This window comes from Chinchilla lanigera, unplaced genomic scaffold (assembly GCF_000276665.1).
Source record: "Chinchilla lanigera isolate Chin_1 unplaced genomic scaffold, ChiLan1.0 scaffold00009, whole genome shotgun sequence".
Classification (NCBI taxonomy): domain Eukaryota; kingdom Metazoa; phylum Chordata; class Mammalia; order Rodentia; family Chinchillidae; genus Chinchilla; species Chinchilla lanigera.
The window spans coordinates 36,217,244-36,240,745 of record NW_004955410.1 but is presented as its reverse complement, the minus strand read 5'-3'; the positions used below and the strand labels follow the sequence as shown (position 1 = coordinate 36,240,745).

The following is a 23,502-nucleotide window of genomic DNA, read 5'->3' as shown; positions in this document are numbered from 1 at the left end:
AAGGTGGGGGAAAATAGAAGAGACTTGTTTACCAACCAACAGTATGGAGCCAGATCTCGAAGACAGTTGTTTCCCTCCCTCCTACAAGCTAGGAAGAATGGAGTTAACATGCAGCTATAAATATTACCATCCCAGGACATGAAAAAGATCAAATCATCTCTAAGCTGACCCTACAGTATGTACAAAAGGCAGCAGAAAGCCTCTGGTGACAGGTAAATAGATCCTTTCATGGGCAGAAATGTCCAGGACAGAGCATTTCTGGTTTTATATTTTTATGTCTTGGCCAGTGTTTTTATATGTGCTCAGGGCTCAGCAGCCCCTATGGGATCTCTGGTGGTGGTGACTCACAAATGTGTCAGAACCAGAAGGAGAGGGGAGGAAGAGTGAAACATTTATAAAACAGCATCTTGGGGAGAAAAGAGGTCCTTATAATTCCCTAGGGCAGTGATCGCAAACCTGTTGGAGCTTTCAGTGATTATGGCCAGCTGCGGTACACGTGCCATATGTTCACCACCGCTGCAGGCCTCGGGCATCCTGGGGTAATGTGGAGAACTGTCAGCACTTGCAGAGCCCTCCCCACCAAATTCTTTCTTTGGCCTCTCCTCTCCTCCTTATGGCATAGGTCAGCAGCTCTTACTGCTAAGAGCACAGTATGCCTCACACGTGGAGCTGGGGGGTGTTGCTGATGTCCTTGGGTACTTAGCGGAGATTGCACAGGTGAAGAATTAAAGCCAGAAGAATTTGAGCTATTCGGAGCAAATTACTAGGGCTTGAACCAGTTTACACAATAGCATTTTAATTGATAGTATACAATTTTCCAAAATATATTTTTGTAAGAAAATGCAATAATTATAGTCTTTACAAGTTTCTCAATAAGTTCCAGTGTACTTCAGACTCCTGTCCACTAAGACACATGCTTCCCCCAGTCTCCTGGGCAAACTGTATCATTCACTAACACCCCACCACCAGGACCATTAAATAGTAATCCTTTCCTTTCACCTGGTGCTAACTATTCAGCAGACCTGAAGGAATCTGCTAGTAACAATGAAAACAGGTAGGCTAGGTTTATTCTTGACCTCTGCCTTCTCCTATCTTGTTCCCTTTGATCCTTATTCTGCTAGAAGTTCCAGAAGCAAAAGCTTGTTCAAAACTATTTCCTGGTAGAAAAGACATACTAATTTACATCTTAGACCTAAATGACATAGTGGAAGTGTAAAAGACCAAGGGGATCCCTGCTTCTGTCTTGTAGTCCTCCCTGGCCTGGCTGGTGTAACTCTTGGGAAAGAATGGCCTCTTCTGTGTTATCCTGGTGCCTGTGGTGACAGGGTTCTTGGATCCTCTCGGGGCCCACAGTATGGGACAGTTGGTGGGCCCAGGCTTTAATCCTGTTTGTCACTGACCATGTCATTTTAGCCAAATCACTTTACCTTTGTGGGCTTCAAGTTCTTTTCCTGTAGAAAAAGATTAGACCAGATCTCTACATCGGTCTCACTTTCCAGCCAGTGCTCACCAAGCCTGGCCTTCCCCGGTATGGGACTGGAACCTGGCTGGGGAGAAGCAAGGATAACTTGAAAATAAAAATGCTTAATGTGCAAGACAAACACTTTGTCATCAGCCTGTCTTCTTGTATTCCATTTTTTAAAACAAAATCAAAAACTTTCTAGTAAGACAGACATTTACATTCTTATGCAGCGGGGAAAAAACAACTTTCTTAACTAATAAATGTTTTTTCAAAGTATATTCACTTAAAGCGGTGCACAATAGATTAACATGTGGCTGTTGTATTTACATTGTCAAAACATATATATCAGTTTGAATTTGTTCTTCAAAGTTTCTCCAGTCTATTGTCAAAGAAACAATAAAAAAGATAAATCTCAAGAAGTAGTTTAAATAAACCTGCTCATTTTCCTCATCAAGAAAGGGTAAATCTGGTGTGTCTAGATTAACCCTTGTTGCTTTAAGATGCGTGCTCTGTACTTCCGTAAGCACAATGGCTTCTTTCCCCACTCACGTGACAGCTCAAACTGGGTTTCATCCAATCAAAGTCATCAGACCCATGGTTTTTGTAGCTTTGGGATCATCAGGTTCACAGTTTCTACAGCTTGGGGAAACCATAGTTTGCCACTAAAACAAAGAGCTTCTAGCTTCTCTTTGATACAACTAGTTTAAAGTCTTGCCGAGCTGAGCCCCTGGTACTCTTCACTCTTCTTGGCCCCACGATCAGAATTATCATATAGCGTAGAGAACCCAGTAAAGACACGGGAAAAGATGATTTACAGGTGCTGCCAGTGTGGCCGATTGACACAGATGTTCCCACAGCAACAGCAAGCCAAGGCCCTGTATCATATTTTGAAGCTGCACTAAAGGCAGCACAACTTGGATGCAGAGAAAGAAGGAACTGCTGGATCAGCTCAAAGCCTCCCCAGCTTCTCCTGGACAGAACCGTGGTGATTCCTCCTATCATTTCTCCTCTCTGGTGCCTGCAGTCAGCATCTCTATCAGAGGGCCCCTGGGGTTGCAGTGTCTGATCATTTTGCAGAAGCAATATTTGCAATCACTGTCAAATGCCCTAGTCGGTCAATGTGACCCAGAATCTGCACAGGAGCAATACCCTAGCCTTTTATAGAGATACCATGACAAACCCATTGGGTAGACAACCCAGTGGTGGGCAGAAAAGCAAGCAGACCTCTTTCCAGAATAAAAATATTTGCTGTATTTCCCCTTAGCCTGCCACTGTTCTCTATCCTGCTCCAACCCCAAATGCTGGAGAAACAGGGCAGATGTTTGTCTACTGAGCATCTAAATCTTGAGAACTCGCTGGGGCACTCCTTGATTTTGACTGTCCTTTTCCCCTATGGTATCAAAAAGCTGCAGACTATAAAGACAGAATCAGGCAGCCAGGGAGGGCCAAAGGCCTTCCCCCAGCTCCCACTACCTTTTCTTTTGTTAAATAAGTTGCACCAAAGCAGACAGTTGCTTCCAGGAATTTATGCCCAGGAACAGTACAGACCATGGCTAACAGTTCAAACTTGCATGCATGATCCCCTCGTCTTAGAATTCTGAAGGATTTGAACCTTCATATGAACCTTCAATATGCCCTCAGGAACCTTCTATAGGTAACTAACTTCTGAGCCTATAAAAACCATATTGGGGAATAGACATGGCTTTGTGTTTCCCTGAGATGCCACCATAAACAGGAGAACTGGTAAGGTCCCACCAGGGATACAGAGAAGAACCAACATGGCCCAGCTCCACACAGGACAGTAGGAAACTAGGGACTTTAAAATTCACTCATGTTCTTGGCTATTCTCAGTGGCACAGGAGAATCAGAATCAGTGAGACTGATTGAAAGCCTTCAGTAGTTTGAGCTTTGACCTTTGGCAGTGGAGGACTAGATTAGAAAACAACAAACCCAAACAGGTACAACAAAACTCAGCAACTTGCAAAGTCCCTGAGTTTCCTATGAAACAGAGAGTAACACCTGTCTTCCAGCAGTTTCATCTGATTGTCTACTGAAACACATCTCTGCCAATCAGGGGCCGTGGGGCATGACTGTCCTGTGACACCGGGGCTTCAGGGGCCCCTCCCATCAGCTAGCAGTGAACAGGAGATACATTTCTGTTGCAACTGCAGATTTCTGTCCCTGGTGGGAGCAGAAGGTCAAAGATCTTGGGGGGCATCTTCAATGAGAGGCTTTGGGGGAAGGGCCAGTGTGAGTACTGAGCCCAAATCAGCTGCCATGGGGAGGCCATCCTGGGACGAGACGCTCCCCTTCTCTCCCAACCCACCTACCAATCCCTTCTGTAGATCTCATTCACTCTGGGGGAAGAGGAGGTCCTGAGCTCATCAAGCAAGAAGATCAGAATCCAGAACAAGGGGTTCCAGATCATGAATGACCTGTGTTATTCCCAGGGGCACTGGGTCAGAGTGGTACTGAAAACTGACTGAAAGCTTTGGAAAGGAAAGGGGAGGGGCATTCTGGCAGACAGGATTGGGGTAGGAGATGGGAGCTTGGGACTTGTCCTTTTGCGCAGTCAGATCCCCCGAGAGAAGGGTACAAGTCTGCTTTCCTTTCTAGCCCGCCCTACCCTGTAGTGTCATCCCTGCCCAGCCAGGGAAGCTCTGAGGAGAGGGTACAAGTGGACACAGCAGTGTGGCATGGTCCAAACGAGCAATGGGCTGAAGGGAGGAATCTGGCACCAAGTGGCAATGGGACCTTGTGCAGCCAATGAGGCCTCAGTCATCTCACCTGCAAAATGAAAGTTTTACTAAAAGATCTCTAAAGTCCCTTCCATGGCTCTTTATCTCCCTTCTGCTCATCCTTCTGCTCACCAGCAGCTCTGAGCTCAGGCACTAGTGGGTTATTTCACAAGAAGTATCTAAACAGAATGTGATTTGTTCATCTCGAAAAGGGAAAAAAATTAAGGCCCTGGGGGAGTTGAGAGAAGGTAACCCTTGGAGTCCACTCCCTCCCCAGTCTTTCCCTCCTTGAATGGGGAGGCATTTTCTTCCCCAGCCCAAATGGCACTTCAGGTGGTCAGTCTGCAGCTTTGTGGCGCTGATGGAGGTGGCGGACAGACTGGATTAGAGGTGTGTGTCTTCCTCCTCATCAAGGTCATCCTTACACAGGTTGTCCAGAGGGACGATCCAGCTGTCCCCAAGCTCCCCATTAAGGCTGACCACCTTCTTCTCCTGCATCTCGGAAGAGGTCTCCATCACTTCCAGGGTTGGGTTGTCATGGTAACCATTTTCCACTGTCTGCAGCTCCTCAGTAAGTCGTTGCTAGATTGAGGAAGATGACCAAGGGAAAAGTAATGTGGAGGGTTGTGAGCCTTAAAGTCTAAATATAACACAAAAGTCTTAATATAAAATATGTAGCCCCCCCTTTCAACCCAGGGGCCCCAATTTATCTACAGCAAGCACCTATTGTTCAGATGTGGGGGTTGGCTGCTCCTGGAAGCCACTGGCCACTGGCCCGCCTACCTCACACAATGACTTGCCCCCTCATCCTAAAATTCCCAACTGGTCTTGCATTTACCCAAAAGGTGAATCTGTGCCATCTGTGAAGATGGACTTTGTTCTCATAAGTCCTCTCAGCCCTTTCTTTTCTCTTCCATTCCTTTCCTAAAGCCTTTACAGGCTCCTACCTCACTCCATAGTATGGGAATGGGCAAGACCTATGAGAAAATGACATCATTCAGGTTGGGTCCTGCAGGACCTCTCCAAGCCTGGGCAAGGTAAGAATGGCAGTCCCCATGGCTGTCGCTGCTGGAGGCGGCACCCATCGGACAGTGAGTGCTACATTCTCTGAGGTTCAACCTTTGCTTGCATGTTAGGATCACCTGGGGGGCTTTTAACACATACACTGATCCAGAGATCGGGTTCCCGTTGGCGTGCGAGGAAGCTAGGCATGGAAATGTTCTTACAGCTCCTGCTAGTGTGCAGCCAGGGTTGAGAACCAGGGATCTGGGTGGAACTGTCAAGATGGGAGGTCTAGTAAGGTAGGCGAAAGGTTTCAATTAGACAGGCACACACAGGGCCGTTTATATCCAGGGTTGTCCAGGAAAGCTCTGCAAAGTGGCCATTATCCCCCTTCTGCAGGTAAGAAGCTCAGAGATTTATGACAGACTCAAGGTCACACAGAACAAAGGCAGAGCCAGGGTTGAAGCGCTGAGTTTCTGCTCCAAAAGTCCTGTTCTTCCCTCTCGAAATATATCTTCTTCGGTGACCCAGGCAGCAGGTCGCTGCCAAAAAGGGGGTGTTGGTGGTCTGGATCAAAAATGTCCCCAAAATGCTCATGTGTTCACAGGTGGGGCTTCTGGAAGGGCACTAACTTAATCAGTGGGTTAACCCACTTTGAGCTCAGAGCTGAATGGACTGCCAGGAGATGCGCTTGGCTGGAGGCAATAGGTCCTGGAGCATGCCTCCAAAGGGGGTGTCTCTCTATGGCTCTTCCTTGCTCTCTGGCTTCCAGGCTGCCATGAGTTGAGCAGCTTTGCTCCACTACACCCTTCTACCATGCTGTTTCTGCTTTGGAGCCAGCCAACCATGGGCTAAAACCTCTGAAACCTGAGCCAAACTACTAAACCTCTCCTTTAAGTTGTGCATGGCAAGTACTTTCGTGGAAAAGCGATGAGCTGGTTCTGCCCGCCCAAAAGGCCCCAGTCCACCCGTCTTCCCCTGCTGCACCGTGGACTGACAGAATGACGGCTGCCCCAGCTGGAGCAGGGAGAGCCCACCTGATCCTTCCTCTGAGAGAAGCGCTGGTGGCAGCAGCCGTAGAGAGCTGCAACAAGAAGCAAGAAGGATGCCATGCAGACAATGGTGATGATGAGGGGCATGCTGTAGCGGTCCTCGGTAGGTTCTGGTGGCCCATTGTTGCCCAGCCTCATGTCACTCACTCCCAGCTGGCCAGAAAAGAGAAGTTAGATGGTGAAAATGCAGGCCGGTTCCCACCCCACAAGCTCCCCTTCATTTGTGAGCTATCCTACACGGGGTCTGTTGCCACCACCCCGCTCCTGGGGGCCCAAGGATTCTTCCATATTGAGGGTACAATGGGCTTGCAGCAGAGGCCCCTGACCCGCCCCTCCCAGCACACAGGGGGCCCATTTACCTCTTGTAGTTCATCCCATTGGTCCTTCAGGGATTTATACACATCCGTGGGAAGAAGGTTTGCTGTGGGAAAGAGGGGGAGCTGCACCTCTGGAGCCTGGCTCCGAGTGACAGCAGGTTGGAGGCGGGCCCCAGGAGGATGTACTGTACAGTTCACCACCTCTTGGGTGGCCCTGGGGACGCACATGGCTTGACCCTGCTGAGGGACCTGGGGTGGCTTCACTCGACCCACCCTGCAGTGAGGTGGCGTGCTCTTGCCTACCTCTCCCTACCCACATAAGTGTGGGCCTCCTGCCCCAAACTCACTGTGAATGCTGATGTGTTTGACGGCCACCGCATGGCTATTGGGAACAGGTCCTAGCTTCACAGTGCAATTATCTTGACCAGGGTTGAAGTTGTCTTTGACTGCTCGGCACAGCACTGTGACCAGCTTCTCGTTCAGGAGCCCCGTATTCTAGTGCGAAGAGAACACAGATGATTCCCGAGGAGTCGTGCCAGCAGCCCGGGCTTAGGAAGCTCCCGTGGTCACTTCCCCTCTCCATACTCTGCATGTGCCATGCCCCACCCTGCCAGGAGCCAAGTTCTGTCCTGGGCCAGTGCCGGCTGGTTCTGTCTGCACCTTTCATTCCCTCCCCAAGCCCCTCAGCTTTTAACTTGCCTGTGGTGCACAGTGCCTGTCCCTCTAGCCACTTTCTTCCCGCTAAGCTTGTTGTGGGACAGGAACGGGTGTCCTGTGCTGAGTCAGCACTGCCCTGCACCTCACCAGTGAGGAGGGTGTGGGAGTTAGGGCGATCCAGTGTCTTCTCAAGCTGCACAGTGCAGAGACCTCAGGAGTGGGAGATCACAGCTCCCAGCAGGATGACCCTGTGCCCCTCCCTAGGCTAGGACACTGAGGCTATAATCAGACTGGCAGGGAAGGCAAAGTGCCACTGCACAGAACAAAATGGGGATCCTGAACATGTACGGGAGTTGCTTCCGTACACAGTACAATGAAAAAGTGATGCCAAGGTTCGCATTTTTAAAAAAATTTATTATAGTAAAAGATACATTGCCATTAATCCCACCCCTCCTTCCTTGAACACACTTATCCCATCATTCTTGCCACTTTCTTCAGGTTTTTTTTTTTTTTTTTTTGTCTTTTTGAGACAGAGTCTCGCTATGCAGTTCAGGCTGGCCTTGAGTTCATTCTGTAGCCCAGGCTGGTCTCAAATTCACAACGATCCTCCTGCCTCAGCCTCCCAAGTGCTGGGATTACAGGTGTGCGCCACCATGCCAGGCTCTTGCCGCTTTCTAAAGCAGTTCTAGAAATCTTCATGGATATCTTTTGTTGTGTTGCCTTGCTAACAGCTGCCCCAGAGACCTCAGCTGTTTCAAAATGTTTACTTTTCATGATCATTTTGACTTTGGGAAGAGCCAGAGGTTACATGGTGCCAAAGCCAGTAAATAAAGTGGAAGAAGACACTGTTATGTTTTTAACGGCCTGACTTTTCACTGGTACCACTTGGTAGAAGCATTCACTGTATTTTTGACCACATGTAATAAAAAGACTCATGAAAAGACTTCCTGAACTGCTTCAGAAAGGGACAGAACAAGGGCATAAGTGTGTTTAAAGCAAGCAGGAGTATTGTAAGCGAGAGTAATGACAATATTGTTTTCTACTGTAATAATTCAGAAGAACTAAACCTTCTTAGAAGAACTAAATGGAATATAGTTCACCCCTGCTATATGTAAGCAGGACAAACATGGTGACACGCCGGGGCTTCACCTATGACTTCCTCAGGCTGTGTGACAGTCCACCCTGACAGCGGGAGGAACCCAGTGCTTTCCATCTTTCTTTTCAAGGAAAGAAAAACACTTCTCTCCAACAATACACAGCTTGGCAATTGTAGCCAAAAGACTGTCCCCAAAACCTGACTCCTGGACCACACTACTCCCTTTTAAAACTCTTTTAGGCAGATGTCTGTTTCTGGAAGTTTCATTTGGGAAATAACAGCAAAATGGATGCCCAAGAGAAAACAAGGACAGAAACAGGCAGCAGCATTAAGGTGTTGTGAGTTCTCCAACATACGGAAATCAAATCCTGTTGTTGTAAAACTAAGCACTGGCCAGGAGAGGGCAGCAGCGAACCAGGGACCGCCTGCACTCACCACAGCTCCACGTCTCCTGGCTAAGCTGCGCATCCCAGACTAGGGAGGGTGGAGTGTGGGACAGCTGCAGCGGCTACTGCATACATGCTCTCTCATACAAAGTGTGTGTGTGCACACAGCTCCTTGGGTTCCACTCATTTTCTTTAAAAAGCTCTCATTTTCAAAGAGACTGACTTAGTAAAGTCACACCTAGAGCTGGAGGCAAACAGGAACTAGGATCACCTCAGACCACAGGGAACGCTGAGGAGACCTAGGTCCTCCTTCTGGCCCTACAGTGGTCCTGTTGTTATGACCTGACTTAGGGTCCGAACCTCGGCTGGCTGCTCTGCGAGACTGGAGAGGGTCAGTCCCCACGCACACTCACACCTCAGTTCCTTTCCGGGAGTGCTGCGGTCCCCTTGGCCTCTGTTCACCTGGTGACCTTCGAGGCCCGGTGACCTACAGGGGGCGCTAGTGAGTAGAGTGCGCATGACTCACGCAGTGGTTGCTCCCCAGGTGGGCTTCCGAGCTGGTCCCCTTGCTTGTCAAGTTCAAGACGAGCAGCTCGCCGATCGGCTCCTTGAGAGACTCGCAACGTACCTGGAAGAAGCCACAGCACAGAGGCTCAGGCAAGCTGGAGGGCCTTGGACTCTCCCCTGGGCGGGGGGGGGGGGGGGGGGGGGGGGGGGGGGGGCGCAGCTGCGGCTGCAGCTGGGGTTCCCTGCTTCCGGGGCGTGACACAGAGAGGAAGAATTTGTGGCAAGCTGGGGGTCACGTCTGACCAAATATGTCCTTGGTGACCCAGCTGTCTAAGCAGCTTTGGGGGATAGAGGGGGACAGACAGTGACAAGCAAATGGACAAAATCTCCTCACAGCCCAGGAGAAGACCCGAGGTGGGGGTGGGCACCGAAATGTTTTTCTTTACAACTGGGCTCCTTTGCTCACCCTGCCCATCATGGAATTACCGTCTTATTCCCAAAGCTCCAGCTTTTATCGGGTATGCTGGGGCTTGAAGAAGCCAAAACAGTGCTGAGGCTTGTGGATCCCTGCGCCCCGGGCGTAGTCACAGGTTCTGCTGCAGAGTCCGTGGGCTGTGGTGTCGCAGCAGAAGCGTTTGAAGGGCTGGGAGGCATCAGGCTGCCCGGCACGGGCCTGTCCGGCACCTGGCTGCCCGGCCGCATGCTGGTGGTCTGCTGAGTCCCGGCTGGCACGTTCGTGGGTGCTGTCATGGGGGAAGCAGAGGCTGTGAGAGAGGGGAGGCCCACCCTGCAGAGGCTTCAGAATCCATGCAAGCGGCGCCACCAAGCAGGCTGTGAGGATGAAGGGACAGAACAGGGGCCACTGCCATTTTACAGGATACATCAGACTGGACCAGCTGGACCAAGAACCGAGCCAAAGAAGTCACAACAGTGGCCATGGCCACAGCTAACATTCACCAAGCACTTGCCGTATCAAGGGTACTTTCCTAGAGGAAGGGACCATCATTATCCCCATTTGTTAAACATGGAGACTGAGGCTCGGAGGGACTTAATGATTTGCCTGAGGTCATGTGCCAGTGGGTGGCAGAGGGGGATTTGAACACAAGACTCGTCCACCTCAGAGACCCGGGTCCTCCCTGTAGGACCCGAGCACTGTCTCCCACTGTGGCAGGCTGTGAACTCTTCCAGCATGCTTCCATGTCACCTGAGCTTCTGGAAATGCAGAGTCTCAGGCTCACACCCACAGTTCTGGTTCAGCAGGTCTTGATGTGGGTCGGGATTTTGAGGCTCACGATTCATTGGTAGAATTTGAATTTAACTTACAGGACTAGGAGAAGCACTTTAAAAAATAAGTAAAAGGAAATGGAACAGAAAAAAAAATACCAGAATGTATAACAAACAGTGAGTCCCTAGTTAGTCCCTAGTTTATATGCTTCACTGATGTGTATTATGTGTATTTTTTGGGTTATAACATAACATTCAGGTTTCTGCGCTTCTCACAGTGGATTGCCATCAAACAGGTCTGAGAAGCATTTTTCTAGAACCTTCTAACACCCTGCCTCCATCACTATGATGAAGGGACCCTGTCTCTTAGCCTGTGGCTAAGACTGCTGGCTTGATTACGTGCTCGCCTGGGCAGGACAAAACATGGAATTCTCATCAGAATATGTATACTGCTGGCCTCTGCTCAACCCTGAAATAGGAAACCAGGTCTGAATGATGGTAGAAGATACCAGATGTTTCACTGTCATCTATGCCTTCATTTCTAGCTGATCAGATGCCTGGGGTGGTGGGGGAGCCCTGAAGAGTTTTTTCTTGCTTGGAAAAACAAAAATAAAAACAACCACCAAGGTCTTACTTACTTTGAGTGGTGAGCGTCCTCTGGGTTGTGTGTGTGAGACTAGAATCAGGCGCAGAGCCTGAACTACCGGACGGTATGGCAGGGCCGTCCTGTCCCTGAGGAGAGGTCCCTGAGGGCATGGCAGTAGGACCAGTGGGCAGGCGGCTGACACGGTGGGTGGTTGAGCTTCCTGCACTGGGCAATGAAGGAGCAGAAGGGGATGCTGTGGTCTCCAAGGGTAGACTTTGAGATCCAGAAGCTTTTACTTGGCTTTCTGAAGAGGACACGGACTGTGTGGTGGCTGCGTTGTCATTCTTGTTGCTTGTGCTCTCAGGCCTGGGGGAGGTGGCGGTGGTCGCGGTGGTGGTGGCAGTGGTGGCGGCGGTGGTGGCGGTGGTGGTGGTGGGGTGGGCGGCGCTCCCTGCCTGTGGGCTCACGGTAGTTGGAGCACGTGCGTTGGTGGACAGAGTCCCAGAGGTGCTTTGTTGAGCTGAGTCTTTGGGACCTGCAGAGCTGGTTGCCACGTTATTTGTTAAACTTATGGAAGGTGCTTTGGAGGTAGTGGGAACTGAAGAGGAGTCTGACTGGCTTGTGGATGCAGACGTCACAGATTTTGCAGAAGCCTGTGTTGAGGCGATTGTACTGCCGGGCCGGGCTGTTACTGACAAAGGAGACACAGGGCCAAGTCAGGATATCAGGCGGAGTTTCTCTCCCAGGTTGTTCTTACTCCCATCCCTACATCTGCCTTGCTGAAGGCCTGGGTCCCTCCTGAGCCGAGTTTTCTAGAGTTCCAGACCCTCCGTGAAGGATGCCAAGAGGGACACAGGGGAGGGAAGTTCCACGGAAGGGGAAGGCGAGGCCAGCTGAGCTGGCCACATGGAGTCTGCAGGGGTCCCTGTCCTCTCCCCTGACCCACTTGCAGCCCCTCAAGTCTGTCCACAGCTCCCCGTCTCCACAGTGCCTGGGGAAATGCGCCACAGAGACGCCGCAGGCTGCTGCTTGCTGAGCTGGCCTGGCCCTACTGCAGGAGGAGTGGGTGCCAGGCAGCCTTTCCCAGGGAAGTTACAAGCAGCAAGAGAAACTGTGATTAACTGGGGTCACACAAACGATGGGTCAGTGCCATCATGGGCTGTGCTACTGGGAGAAGGGCGCAGAGTCCCTGGGCTCTGTGCGGCATGGTGCTTCCCCTTGGGGGAGAGGCCGGGGAAGAAAGGACTTACTGGTTTAACAAGATATTTAGTAAGAGCACTTTTGTATGCCAAGGCTCGTGTTGGACCCTGCAGGTGCAATGGTGAAAGACAGAACTAAAAGTCAGGTTTTGGTGACTACAGGGAGAATGTGAGCAAGGAAACGACGCAGAGGGCAGGGGAGGTAGAGGGAAGGAAAGGTGGCCCTGCGATGACTGCTACGCTAAGCCCTGAAGAAGATAAAGCGCATGCCGTAGGGTGGGCAGACAGTCCCCCCACAGAGGGACCAGCACCTGCAAAGGCCCCGAGACAGGAACGGGGACCCGGAGAAGACACGTGTGCCTGGAACATAGCCGGGAAGGGAAAGTGCGGCTCAGAAATGCAAGAAATTCCCGGTAGGGAACCTCTGATTCAAATGAAACATTTTTGAGAGTCACAGAAGGGCTCTCTTCTGTGACTACATGCAGGGCTGGGGATGTAGCTCAGCGGCGCAGTGCCTGCCTGGCAAGGGCAAGGCCCTGAGTTTGACTCCCAGTACCAAAAAAGAAAATAGTAAAGAAAACAAAACAGAACAAAACAAAACAAAACATATGCAACAGCCAAGCCTAGTGGTACACTCCTGTAACCTCAGCACTTGGGAAGCTAAAGCAGGAGGACTGCAAGTTTGAGCCCAGTCTGGGCAACTTAGCAAGACCCTGCCTCAAAATAGAAAATAAAATGTGCAAGGGCTATAGGTCACCACAAAGGTCCTGTGTTCAATCTCTGGTACCACTACAAAAAAAAAAAAAAATTATACCTAAACCAGGCTCAGTGGTATACACCTGTATTCTCAGCACTCAGGGGGTTGAGGCAAGGGGATCACAGATTCAAGCGCAGCCTGGGTATTCGAGTGAGTTCAGTCAGCCTGGACTACATAGCAAGAACCTGTCTCACAAAAACAAAAAACAAAACAAAAATGTATCCTAGGTAAAATAAGACATTAAGTTCAGACACTTAATAAGAATTTTAAATTTTATTCTAGCTGTAAACAGAAATAATCAATGAAGCTCAAGAGGGGAAGTTGTATAGGCTGAGAAACACAAGCTTGCTTGTGGCTTTGGGGTCCCGGGAGATCAGAGGGAGAGAGCCTGCAAGTGGGAAGACAAGCTATGAGCTGTCTCATCAGAAGTCACAGAGATAGGCCAGGCACGGTGGCACACGCCTACAATCCCAGCACTCAGGAGGCTGAGGCAGGAGGACTACCATGAGTTCGAGGCCAGCCTGACTACATAGTGAAACCCTGTCTCAAAAAAAAAAGTCACAGAGATGACTGGGCAATGGCCACCTGTGGGCCGCTATGGATGCTGGGGATGAATGGAGGATGGAGTCAGGACATCAACTGCTTCCTTATGCAGCAAGTGGGGGAAAGAGAGAGTCTAGTGGTTTTGATTCCTGGTTTTCTACCTACAGCAGAAGCGAGGCCATGGTGAGGCAGGATGTTACCACCTCAAGCCACCCTCTGCGGCCGGCCAGCATCTACACACCTCTGTCCGGTAATCTTTCACCCCGTGAGACTGATGGCAGCAGAAAGTGCCCTTATTAGGACGTTGCCCCATGCACTGAGTACTCTCCTTCCAGCTAGGGAGGGAAGAGAAGGTGGATGGTGAGGAGCACAGTAGCAGGGGGTCCTGCTCAAGGCACCCAGAGCCACCAGGCAGGCCCAGCAGTACACAGCTCACCAAGGGACACGCCCCTATTGGTCTCTGCCATGCCAGCTACTCTGTGAGCTGGGCAGTGTCCCAGTGTCTATCACGAAGGTTTTGTTACTAAGAAGTAGAACCATATCAAGCAGTTGTGGGTAGCAGGGCTTCCAGGATTAGTGAGGAGGCCTTGCCGGGGCCAAAGGCAGCCAAAACTCTATTTCGGGGACAGGACTCCACTACCTAGAGTTTGCCAGGTGTCCCCCTGCCCTTTTCTCTGCTGTTTGTTGTCTTGCAGCAGCAAGAAATTGTATTAGGGCTTCACACTAAGATACATCCCCAGCCCGTTTTATTGTTTTATTTTGATGCAAAGTCTCACTAAGTTGCCAAAGCTGGGTTTGAACTCCTGATCCTCCTGCCTCAGCCCCGCAGTGTGCTGGGATGATAGGTGTGCTACCATGCCCAGCTGGACTTTCCCTTCTTGTAGGTCATAAAGTAATGGTGCTTCTCATAATGGAGAGCTGTCTTGTCAAGAGGTATGAGGCTGCTGAGGGAGGTGCGGTATCAGCATGGCTGGGGAATTAGAGAATTCAGGGGATGATGGGTGGGATGGGTACCTGCTACTGTAGTGCCAAGCTGAAGAGGGTTTCTCCCCACTCTGGAATGACTGCCATTTTGGAATGGATTCTTCTCTGTTACAGGAAGTTATCTTAGGCATTATAAGATGTTCAGCAACATCCCCGGCCTCTGTCCACTCTACCCAAGTAACACACACACATAACCCTTGCCGGCTGGGACAACTAAAACTGTGTCCAGCTGTTGCCCAAAGTCCCCTGGGGAAGATGAGCCACTACTCAATGAAAAACTACTGGCTTAAAGAAAGAAAGAGCGGAAAGGCCGGGCATGACGGTGCACATCTGTAACCTCAGCTATTTGGGAGGCTGAGGCAGCAGAATCCAAGTATGAGTCCAGCTTGGGAAACTTTATAAGAGCTGGTGTCAAAATTTTTAAAAAATACAAAGGGCTGAGGATGTTGCTCAGTGGTAGAGTGCCCTTGGATTCAGTCTCCGGTAATGGCGAGAGAGAGAGAGAGAGAGAGAGAGAGAGAGAGAGAGAGAGAGAGAGAGAGAGAGACCCCAAATTCCTAAATCGTCCTATCAAAGTACAGAATGAAAACCAGTCCTTCTAAGACTGCACTAAAGGACTCTCTGGTTCATAGCCGAAGAAAAGCCAAAAGCTATGTCCCACAATTGCCATATTGCAGCGCTGACTCAATGCATAAGAGCACCATGCCCCCCCCTTTTTTTTCTTTCTTTTTTGGTACTGGGAATCGAACTCAGGACCTTGCGCTTGCTAGGCAGGCACTTATGCCACTGAGCTATATCCCCGGCCCGCACGGTGTCTCTTATGCAGAAAGGGGACCCTGAGAATTGGATGGTGACTCGGGATACTGGAGGTAAATGAGACGACACACAAATCCCCAGCTCCAGCGGCATTCGCTTGCCGCAGACCCAACTGCTGTTCTGTCTGATGAGGCCGCGCCGACCTTGCTCAAGGCTCTCAGGAACCTCCCCCGAGTCACTGACGCAGAACCCGAAGCTCGTCAGTATTCCTACCGTTCTTCATCCTCCTCAGTCTGCAACAACAGTCAGATTCCAGGGTGCCCCGGGGGTACAGATACGCAGTCTGACCCAGGAACAGGCGTGTGTGCTAAAAATACTTACAAAATAGCTAGCAAATATGTGTAAGGGCACTAGGTCAAGGAAGGATCATTTCCATATCAGACGGAATTTGCCAATGTGGGAACACACACCGCAAACTTTATGTTCCATGTGCGGGTTCACACAGCTAGGAACATTCTGTTTTTTTTCTTAGTTGGTTGACTACAGGACTGAACTCAGTGGCAGCCTGCATTAAACAGCTGAAGCAATGGCTCCAGCACGAGAGGTTCACGAGCCCGAAGCTCAGTCTCTAATGTAATAGTGTTGAGGGTTGGGAGGAGCTTTTAAGAGGCAGGGGCTGATGGGAGGTGCCTGGCTCTTGAACACCCTTCATGCAGGGATTACTGCTGTTCTGGTGGAGTCGGTTAGGTATCCCAAGAGTGGGTGAGATCCTGTGACAGCGACAGAGAGCTGTTGTCACACAGAGAAGCTGGCCCCTCCCTGTCTTCTTAATTCTCCTCTTGCCACGTGAGCTTTCCCCACCATGTGCTCCTGCCACCCACTACCACCCCGCCTAAAGACCTTCATGGAGAACGAGCACCATGCTGTTTGGTCTTCCTGGCCACCAGAAACATGAGCCGAGTCAACTTTTTTTCTTTATAAAGTAGCCAGCCTCTGGTATTTTGTTACACAACAAAAAATGGACCAGGGGCAGTAGAGTTGCCAAAAATTCCCTGGAATAATGTATAAGAAGAAATCCTAAGTACTGGAGCAAGAGAAATATGAAACATTTATCCTATATGAACCGCTCACTACACTCTAACTTTGCCCCCAAAAAGCTCAAATGTCACTCCCTTCCGAGGCTTTCAAAAATACTGTATTCCATGAGTTCTAGCATTCAAGTATGTCATGTCTCTGAAATGAGGATATAGTGTAAGTGACTACAGGTGACGCTTAGATAGTGGTTTGTTTTTTTCTGAAGTGATTGATAAAACAACAGCACATCCTATAACTGATGGTGTCCTGGATGTGATGACTTCTGGGGTGTTCCTGGGAGCGTGGTTCACACATGGGGAGAGCTCTGCTGTGCCTGGTCCTCACTGGCCACATGTTAGGAGGAAAAGCTGCTGATTTCATGGGGGGAGGGCAGTGGTGGAGGCAAGATTAGAACTGACTTCCAGGAGAAAGAGGTGTGCATGAGTCCATAGCAGGCAGCCAGTCCAGCACCGCGATCACAGCAGTTCTCCGAAGGGGACTGTGAACAGGGGCTAAGCAGTCCTGCGCTCTAGAGGTCCAGGTATGGAGAGCTCACTAACTTCCTAGCTCCAGGCCCAGCTAACGAAGACGTGTGTTGACCGACAACAGAAAACGCAGCCACCCATCCTACAGTGAACTGCATACTCCTTTCAAAAGGCTGTAGTGACCAATGGCTTCCCACTAGGTGGCTTCACGCCACAGAAATGAATTCTCTTGTGGTTCTGGAAGCCAGAGGTCTGAAGTCAGCAGAACTATGCTCCCTATGAAGACACAGGGGAGGGAAGAATCTTTCCTTGCCTCTCCCTAGCAATTCTTGGTGCTCCTTGGCTTGCAGCCTGTCACACAATGATCTCTGGCTTCATCAGCACACAGCCTTCTTCCCTGCGTGTCTCTCCTTTTGAGGGTTGGAAGTACTGGGAATCAAACCCAGGGCCTTGAGCATGCTAAGCACAGACTATCACTGGGCTACCCTGCAGCTCCTCTCCTATAAGTGCACCAGTTATTGGACTTAAGGGCCATCTTGATCCAGTGTGATTTCACCTTGGCCTGGTTACATGTGCAAAGGCCCTATTTCCAAATAAGGTCATTTTGTTCACAGTATCGGAACTTAGGACTCGAACATTATTAAATCTCCTAATCTGCTCCCCCATATCCTGCTATGAGAAGCGGGGTTCTCAGCTGCAAACATTAATATCAGCTCTGCTTTAAATAGAAAGTGAATTTTTTGTGTGTTTGTTTTTGTTTTTTTGAGACATGGTCTTGCTATGTAGTTCAGGCTGGCCTTGAGTCCACTATGTGGCCCAGACCAGCACTGAACTTGCATCTATCCTCCTGCCTCAGCCTCCCAAGTGCTGGGATAAAGGCATGCACCACCATGCCTGGCTGAAAGTGAATTTATTTAAAAGATACTTAGCTAATAAAATACTTGAGCTGCCTAAAGTATCAGGCTTAAGTCAGAAGCAGCCCCACACCTCTGCTCTTGCACGGTCTAGTGAGGCCGTCTGTCTACACCATGGAGCACAGGCAGCTTCGGTCTGCAGCCCTGCCACTCTGAGGACTGGCTGTGGTTTCATTTCCCAGCAATGTGGCCCACGGGATGCTGTCGGTATGAGGTCCTTCCATTTACTCGTATGGCTGGGCACCACAGGGATGCTCCATAATCCTCCCTGCTTCATTATTTAGTAGCACGGAGGGTTCACAGCAAGACAAGTGAATCATGCACTTAAGGCTCCTTGGCTTGGCCTTAAGAATGAGTTCTGTAGGGTCTCCCTGTGCTCAGAGGACTGCTGTGGTAGAGAGGAAGACATTCTGAGCCCACGGACGGTGCTGCTGATGGAAGCAGGGCAACTGGAATCACAGGCAGATCAATACATGTCTGCTTTTATCACCTCCCTGAGCTAGGTGTGGTGGTGCCTGCCTGTAGTCCCAACACACTGGGAGGCTGAGGCAGGAGGATTGCAAATTGAGCCCAGCTTGGGCAATTTAGTAACACCATGGCCACTTGGTCATGAGCCCACAAAACAACCATCATAATGAGCCACTGGTTCCCCAGAGCCCTGCCCCCGCAGAGGGAGACAGACATCCTCCCTCTCCAGAGTGTCCCAGCAGGAGTGCTGAGGGCCTTCCACCCAAACTCCCAAGTGCTAATTCTCGCTCCTGCTCCTTCTGAGCTCGTAACCACCAGTTTAGGTCCTTAACTACTGGCTATGAATCTGTTCACACCTCACTTCAGTGTAATAATAATTTACCCTACATCCATAAAGTAAATAGATGGTCAACTCTTTCCTCATATATAAACTCCACAACCAGATTCAAGGATCAAATAATTCCAGCCTTATACAAACTCTCCACAGCAGGCTGTTTCACTGTGACACACATGTAAAGGGGTCTGTGTGTGATACCCCATCGACAGAGTGTGAAAAAATCAAACCAAAGACAAAGACCCTTAAGTTGGGCTTCATCAAAGTTAAGAACTTCATCAAAAGGAAACCGTTTCAGCTAAGAGTAGAGAGCTGGAAAAGAACTGCACCCTGCTCTTAACAGGAGAACAGCAGAGAAACCAAAGTCAGATGATGGCCCTGTCCCACCAGGGACCTGGGGTCTTGAGGAAAGCTACCGCTCTAACCACCAGAGGCCCCTGCTCAGCTTCCAGGTGACTTCAGAAAGAACCAACCTGAGCAGTGGCTTTGCCAGGACAAATTTCAGTAGCAATATCCAGGTACATTTTTGTTTGTGTGTCTATCCACTCATTTTGTGATGCTGGGGATCAAACTGGGAGCTTTCTGCTTATTAGGTAAGCACTTTACCACACCTACAACCCCAGGGAAACTTTCAAATGAGTTCCTAAAGGCCACACATGGGCTAGCGTGAAAGGGGCAGTAGACGCTGAAAGGAGTCTGGAAGTGCTCCGGAGGACGCCTTGAGAACGGGTTCCCCGTGGGTGGGGGTGGCCAGGGAAGAGACTGGCCAATGCCGGGAAGCCCAGACAGCCCCATATCCTGTATGGTCAAGGGAAAAAGCTTTCAAGTGGCACTCAACAAAATCTCCATTCTAAGAGCACCGCTGGAAGCCCACTGCAGCTGGGGAAGAGAGCAGAAACAATAAAAAGGCTTGTTAAGGGCTGTGTGCTAATAATAAGCATTAACATCTAACAGCCTTGGTGAAGGCCACACCCTCAGCAGTAAGTTCCCGTCCTTGTGTGAGGTTTAATCAGAACCTCAGACAATGTCCCCTCCTGAGTCCCACAGTCCTGCAAATGCAAGTAACAATGGAATTGTTACTTGTTACTTGGAATTCTGCTGGGCTGGAGAAAAGCATGAAAAAAAGACCTACAGCCAAGCAGGGAGACAGAGGTATTACTAGAGAACTTTGCAGGCTCTTGTAGACTGATGGTATCCACAGCAACAACACATTTTGAACCTAACCCCTGATTAGATTATTACAAACCCTTACACCAACGACATAGCAGAAGAAAAGTGCTATGGTTGCCATAGGTAACCACTAAAGGGCTTTCTGTTTGTAAACTTGTCTATTCTAGACATTTCATGTAAAGTGTTATCAGTGGCCTTCTGTGACCAGCTTCTTTCACTTAGCTTAGTTTTCAAGGTTTATTTTTGTTTTTAAAGTTCTCCCATGTTCTTTATTTCAATGTTTATTGAGGGCTTGGGGATATAGCTCAGCGACACAAGCGCCTGCCTGGCAAGTGCAAGGTCCTGAGTTTGATTCCTGGAAAAAAAAAAAAAAAAAAATGTTTATTGAAAAGCAACTATACTTCCACTTCATGGTAACAAACAAAACCAAAACATATCAGTTAAAAGAGAATTAAAATATAAAATAGTGATAAATCTCACCACAAAACTTACAAGACCCATATACAGAAAACTAGAAAACATTACAGAGAAGCTAAAAATTTCAAGAAGCATTTTGAGGTGAAACACTTGAAGATAACAATTTTCTATGAAAATCCAAAAGACTTGAAATCATTAAAAACTGTTTTGAAAAGGAAGAAAAAACTTTGGAAGGCTAACATGACATTATTTTCAGAATTAATATACATTTATAATATCTTATTTACTCTTCCAGCTTCTTCACTAGGGAGACAATATGATGCTTGCACATATGGATCTGATTTATTTTGAAGCTCACCCATGTTGTAGCCTGTCGCTGTGCTTTATTCCTTTTTATTGCTAAGTGATATTTCATGGTATGGATCTACATTTGGTTTCTCTACTCATCCATGGATGACATTTGGGTTATTTCAGCTTTTCAATTATTATGAATATTGCTGCTAGGAACACTTGTGTACAAGTTTTTATATTAACATGTTTTCCTTTTTCTTGGATGCAGACCTAGGTGGAACTGGTAAGTCATATGTTAACTTGGTGTTTAGCATTTTGAAGAACTGCTGAACTATTTTCCATAGTGGCTGCTCCACATTACGTGACAACCACTAATGTTTTGTGGATCTAGTTTTTCCACATCCTCTCCAATAATTTCATCTCTTTTCATGATAGCCACCACCTTAGAGGGCATAAATAATATCTCACTGTGGCTCTGAATTTTTCCACTTTCCTAATGGCTAGCCAAATCCAGCAATATATAAAAAGAACAGTACATCATCACTAAGAGGGCTCATCTCACAGACAGCGCAGAATTTGAAAATCAACACAATTCATCATATCACACACAAAATAAGAAAAACTTTATAATCATCTGAGTCATGATTTTAAAAAAAGTCAGCAAACCAGTAATAGAACTTCACTGACATAATAAATTATATTTCCTACAGCTAATGTCAAAACTTAATGGGGACAAATGAGTGCTTTCCCTTCAAGTTTGAGGAAAAAAGAAAACGTTCTCTTTTCTTTGTACTGGGAATCGAACACAGGATCCTGCTGTTGCCAGGCAGGTACTTGTGCCTCTGAGCTATCTCTCCGGCCAAAGAAGACCTTCTTACCACTCCTATTCTGTACACTGTACAGAAACCCTAGCCAATTCCCTAAGAGATGGAAAACAACAACAACAACAAAAACAAACAAACAAAAAAAAAAACCAAACCTTTTAAAACAACAATAAAAAGACAATCCAATTTTTTTAAGGGCAGAGGATCTAAAATGAAAAAAATGCCCAAGGTACATATAAATTGATGTTCAGATTGGTGCAAGCACTATGGAAATCAGCGTGGAGACTCCTCAAAAAACTAGGATTGGAGGTCCCATTCGACCCAGCTGTTCCCTTTCTGAGTATCCTCCCAGAAGAATTAAAAACATCATACCACAGTGATATACATGCACTCATGTTCATAGCATCACAATTTGTCATAGCTAGATCTTGGAAACAACCCAAATGTCCATGAACTGAAGAATGGATAAAAAAGCTGAGGTCTTTTTACAAAATGGAGCATTACTCAGGCATAAAGAGGGATAAACTAGAGACTTTTATAAGTAAATAAATGAAACTCAAGACCATACTCATAAATGAAATAAACCAGGTGCACATGTGTAACACTGTATTGTCTCCCTAGTGTGAGAAGCTGAGAGAGTAAATAAGATCCAAAATGTACAACAGTGTAAAATAGGAAGAAACTTCAAAAGGAAAGAGAAACTGGGATGAGGGAATGAAGAAAAGAAGGAAGGGAAAAGGAAATACATACATATATATATATATATATATATATATATATAAAGATAGTTAAGATCGTTATACTACTAATTTCTCTTAGTTCACTGAAAAGAAAGATTTGTGCTAATATTGTTTGGACAATTAAATGCCACTATCTTGTATTCTGAGTAACTAATTGAAAGATAACAGTATACAATATATTAACCGTTGTTATCCTCCTATTGCCTTGTTTTGAATTTTTTTCTTTAAAATTAAAAACATGTTAAAATATATAAATTGATGTTCAATATCACTAATCGTTAGGCAAATGGAAATTAAAACCACAATGCAGCAGTGCGTGACAGTGCACACCTGGCACCCTACAGTCTGGGCGGCAAAGGCAAACACCTGCAAGTTCCGGCACAGCCAGAGCAACTTAATGGTGAAGAGAGACCCTGTCTCAAAATTTAGAAAATGAAAAAAATAAAAAGGGCTGAAGACATAGTTCACTGCAAAAGCCGTGGATTCAATGTTCAGTATCACAGAAACAAAGACAGGGAAAAAAAACCCTTACAATGCAGTATCACTATAAAATTATTAGAACAGCACAGGAAGTGACGGTACCAAATGCTAAGCAGGGGCTCTCATGAATGGCTGGTAGGATGCAGGCTAGTACAGCATTGGAAAATACTTCACCAGTTTCTCTAAAGTTAAGCACACCATCACCATATGACCCAGTATTTCCATTCTTAGGTACTTACACAAAAGAAAATGAAAACCTCCGGTCACACATAAACCTGCATGCAAATGTCTATAGAGGCATTATTTATAACAGCCCCAAATTACTAATCACCAAGATATCCTGCCACGAGAGGATGCATAAGCAAATTTTGGCACGTTCATCCCATGATTATGCAATAGTAAGATGTGTTAATTTATACAACTGTATAGACCCACCTAATTTTTTTTTTAAGGATAGCCGAAGGGCTACATAGGGTTTGATTCGGTTTATGACATCACAGAAAAGGCAAAACTCTAGAGATAGAAAACATCAGTTGAGGGAATGGGGAGAAGCTGCCTCCTTCCCTCCCCATAAGGTTATTTTAAAGACAATGGAATATATATGCGTATTTGTGTGTGCGCTCGCATGCTTGCGCATGCCTGCGCATGAGCGTGTGTGCGCATGTGCATGTGGGGGGGGTGGGGAGGGTGCTAGGCTGATGGATACAAGATCTGCATTTGTTAAAAACCCCAAAACTATACATCATAAAGACTTAGTTTTACGTAATGTAAATTTAGAAAGGTAATCAATGGAGATGTTTAGGAAATCCCAGGATAAAATGGAGACTATGCAAACAAGATTAACTATATTACGTACGAAAGTGTAACATAACCTCTCTAAAGGGTGTGGGGAACGAGTATGTGATTTTCTCCCAAAATGAAAAATCTGGCTCATGTTCTCTGTAATTTATTTGTTCAACACTGCAATAAATGTAAAGTTGGTTTGAAGCTGATTGCCTATACCCTTGAGAGAAACCATTTTACTACTGTACTTAAAATA

The 23,502-nt window shown here is 47.7% G+C and overlaps 1 protein-coding gene across 1 annotated transcript in view; it reads right to left on the bottom strand.

Annotated features, from left to right (window-relative positions):
• Window positions 1–775: 775 nt before the first annotated feature.
• Window positions 776–23,502, bottom strand: part of Podxl (podocalyxin-like) — a gene marked incomplete at its 5' end in the record, with an annotated part of 48,174 nt that continues 25,447 nt past the window's right edge. The window contains 8 exon segments of the mRNA XM_005377546.2: window positions 776–4,782; window positions 5,365–5,493; window positions 6,240–6,407; window positions 6,614–6,675; window positions 6,919–7,066; window positions 9,237–9,338; window positions 9,704–9,960; window positions 11,080–11,718. Of these exon segments, the coding sequence (XP_005377603.1) occupies window positions 4,585–4,782; window positions 5,365–5,493; window positions 6,240–6,407; window positions 6,614–6,675; window positions 6,919–7,066; window positions 9,237–9,338; window positions 9,704–9,960; window positions 11,080–11,718 (1,703 nt within the window). The 3' untranslated portion in view covers window positions 776–4,584.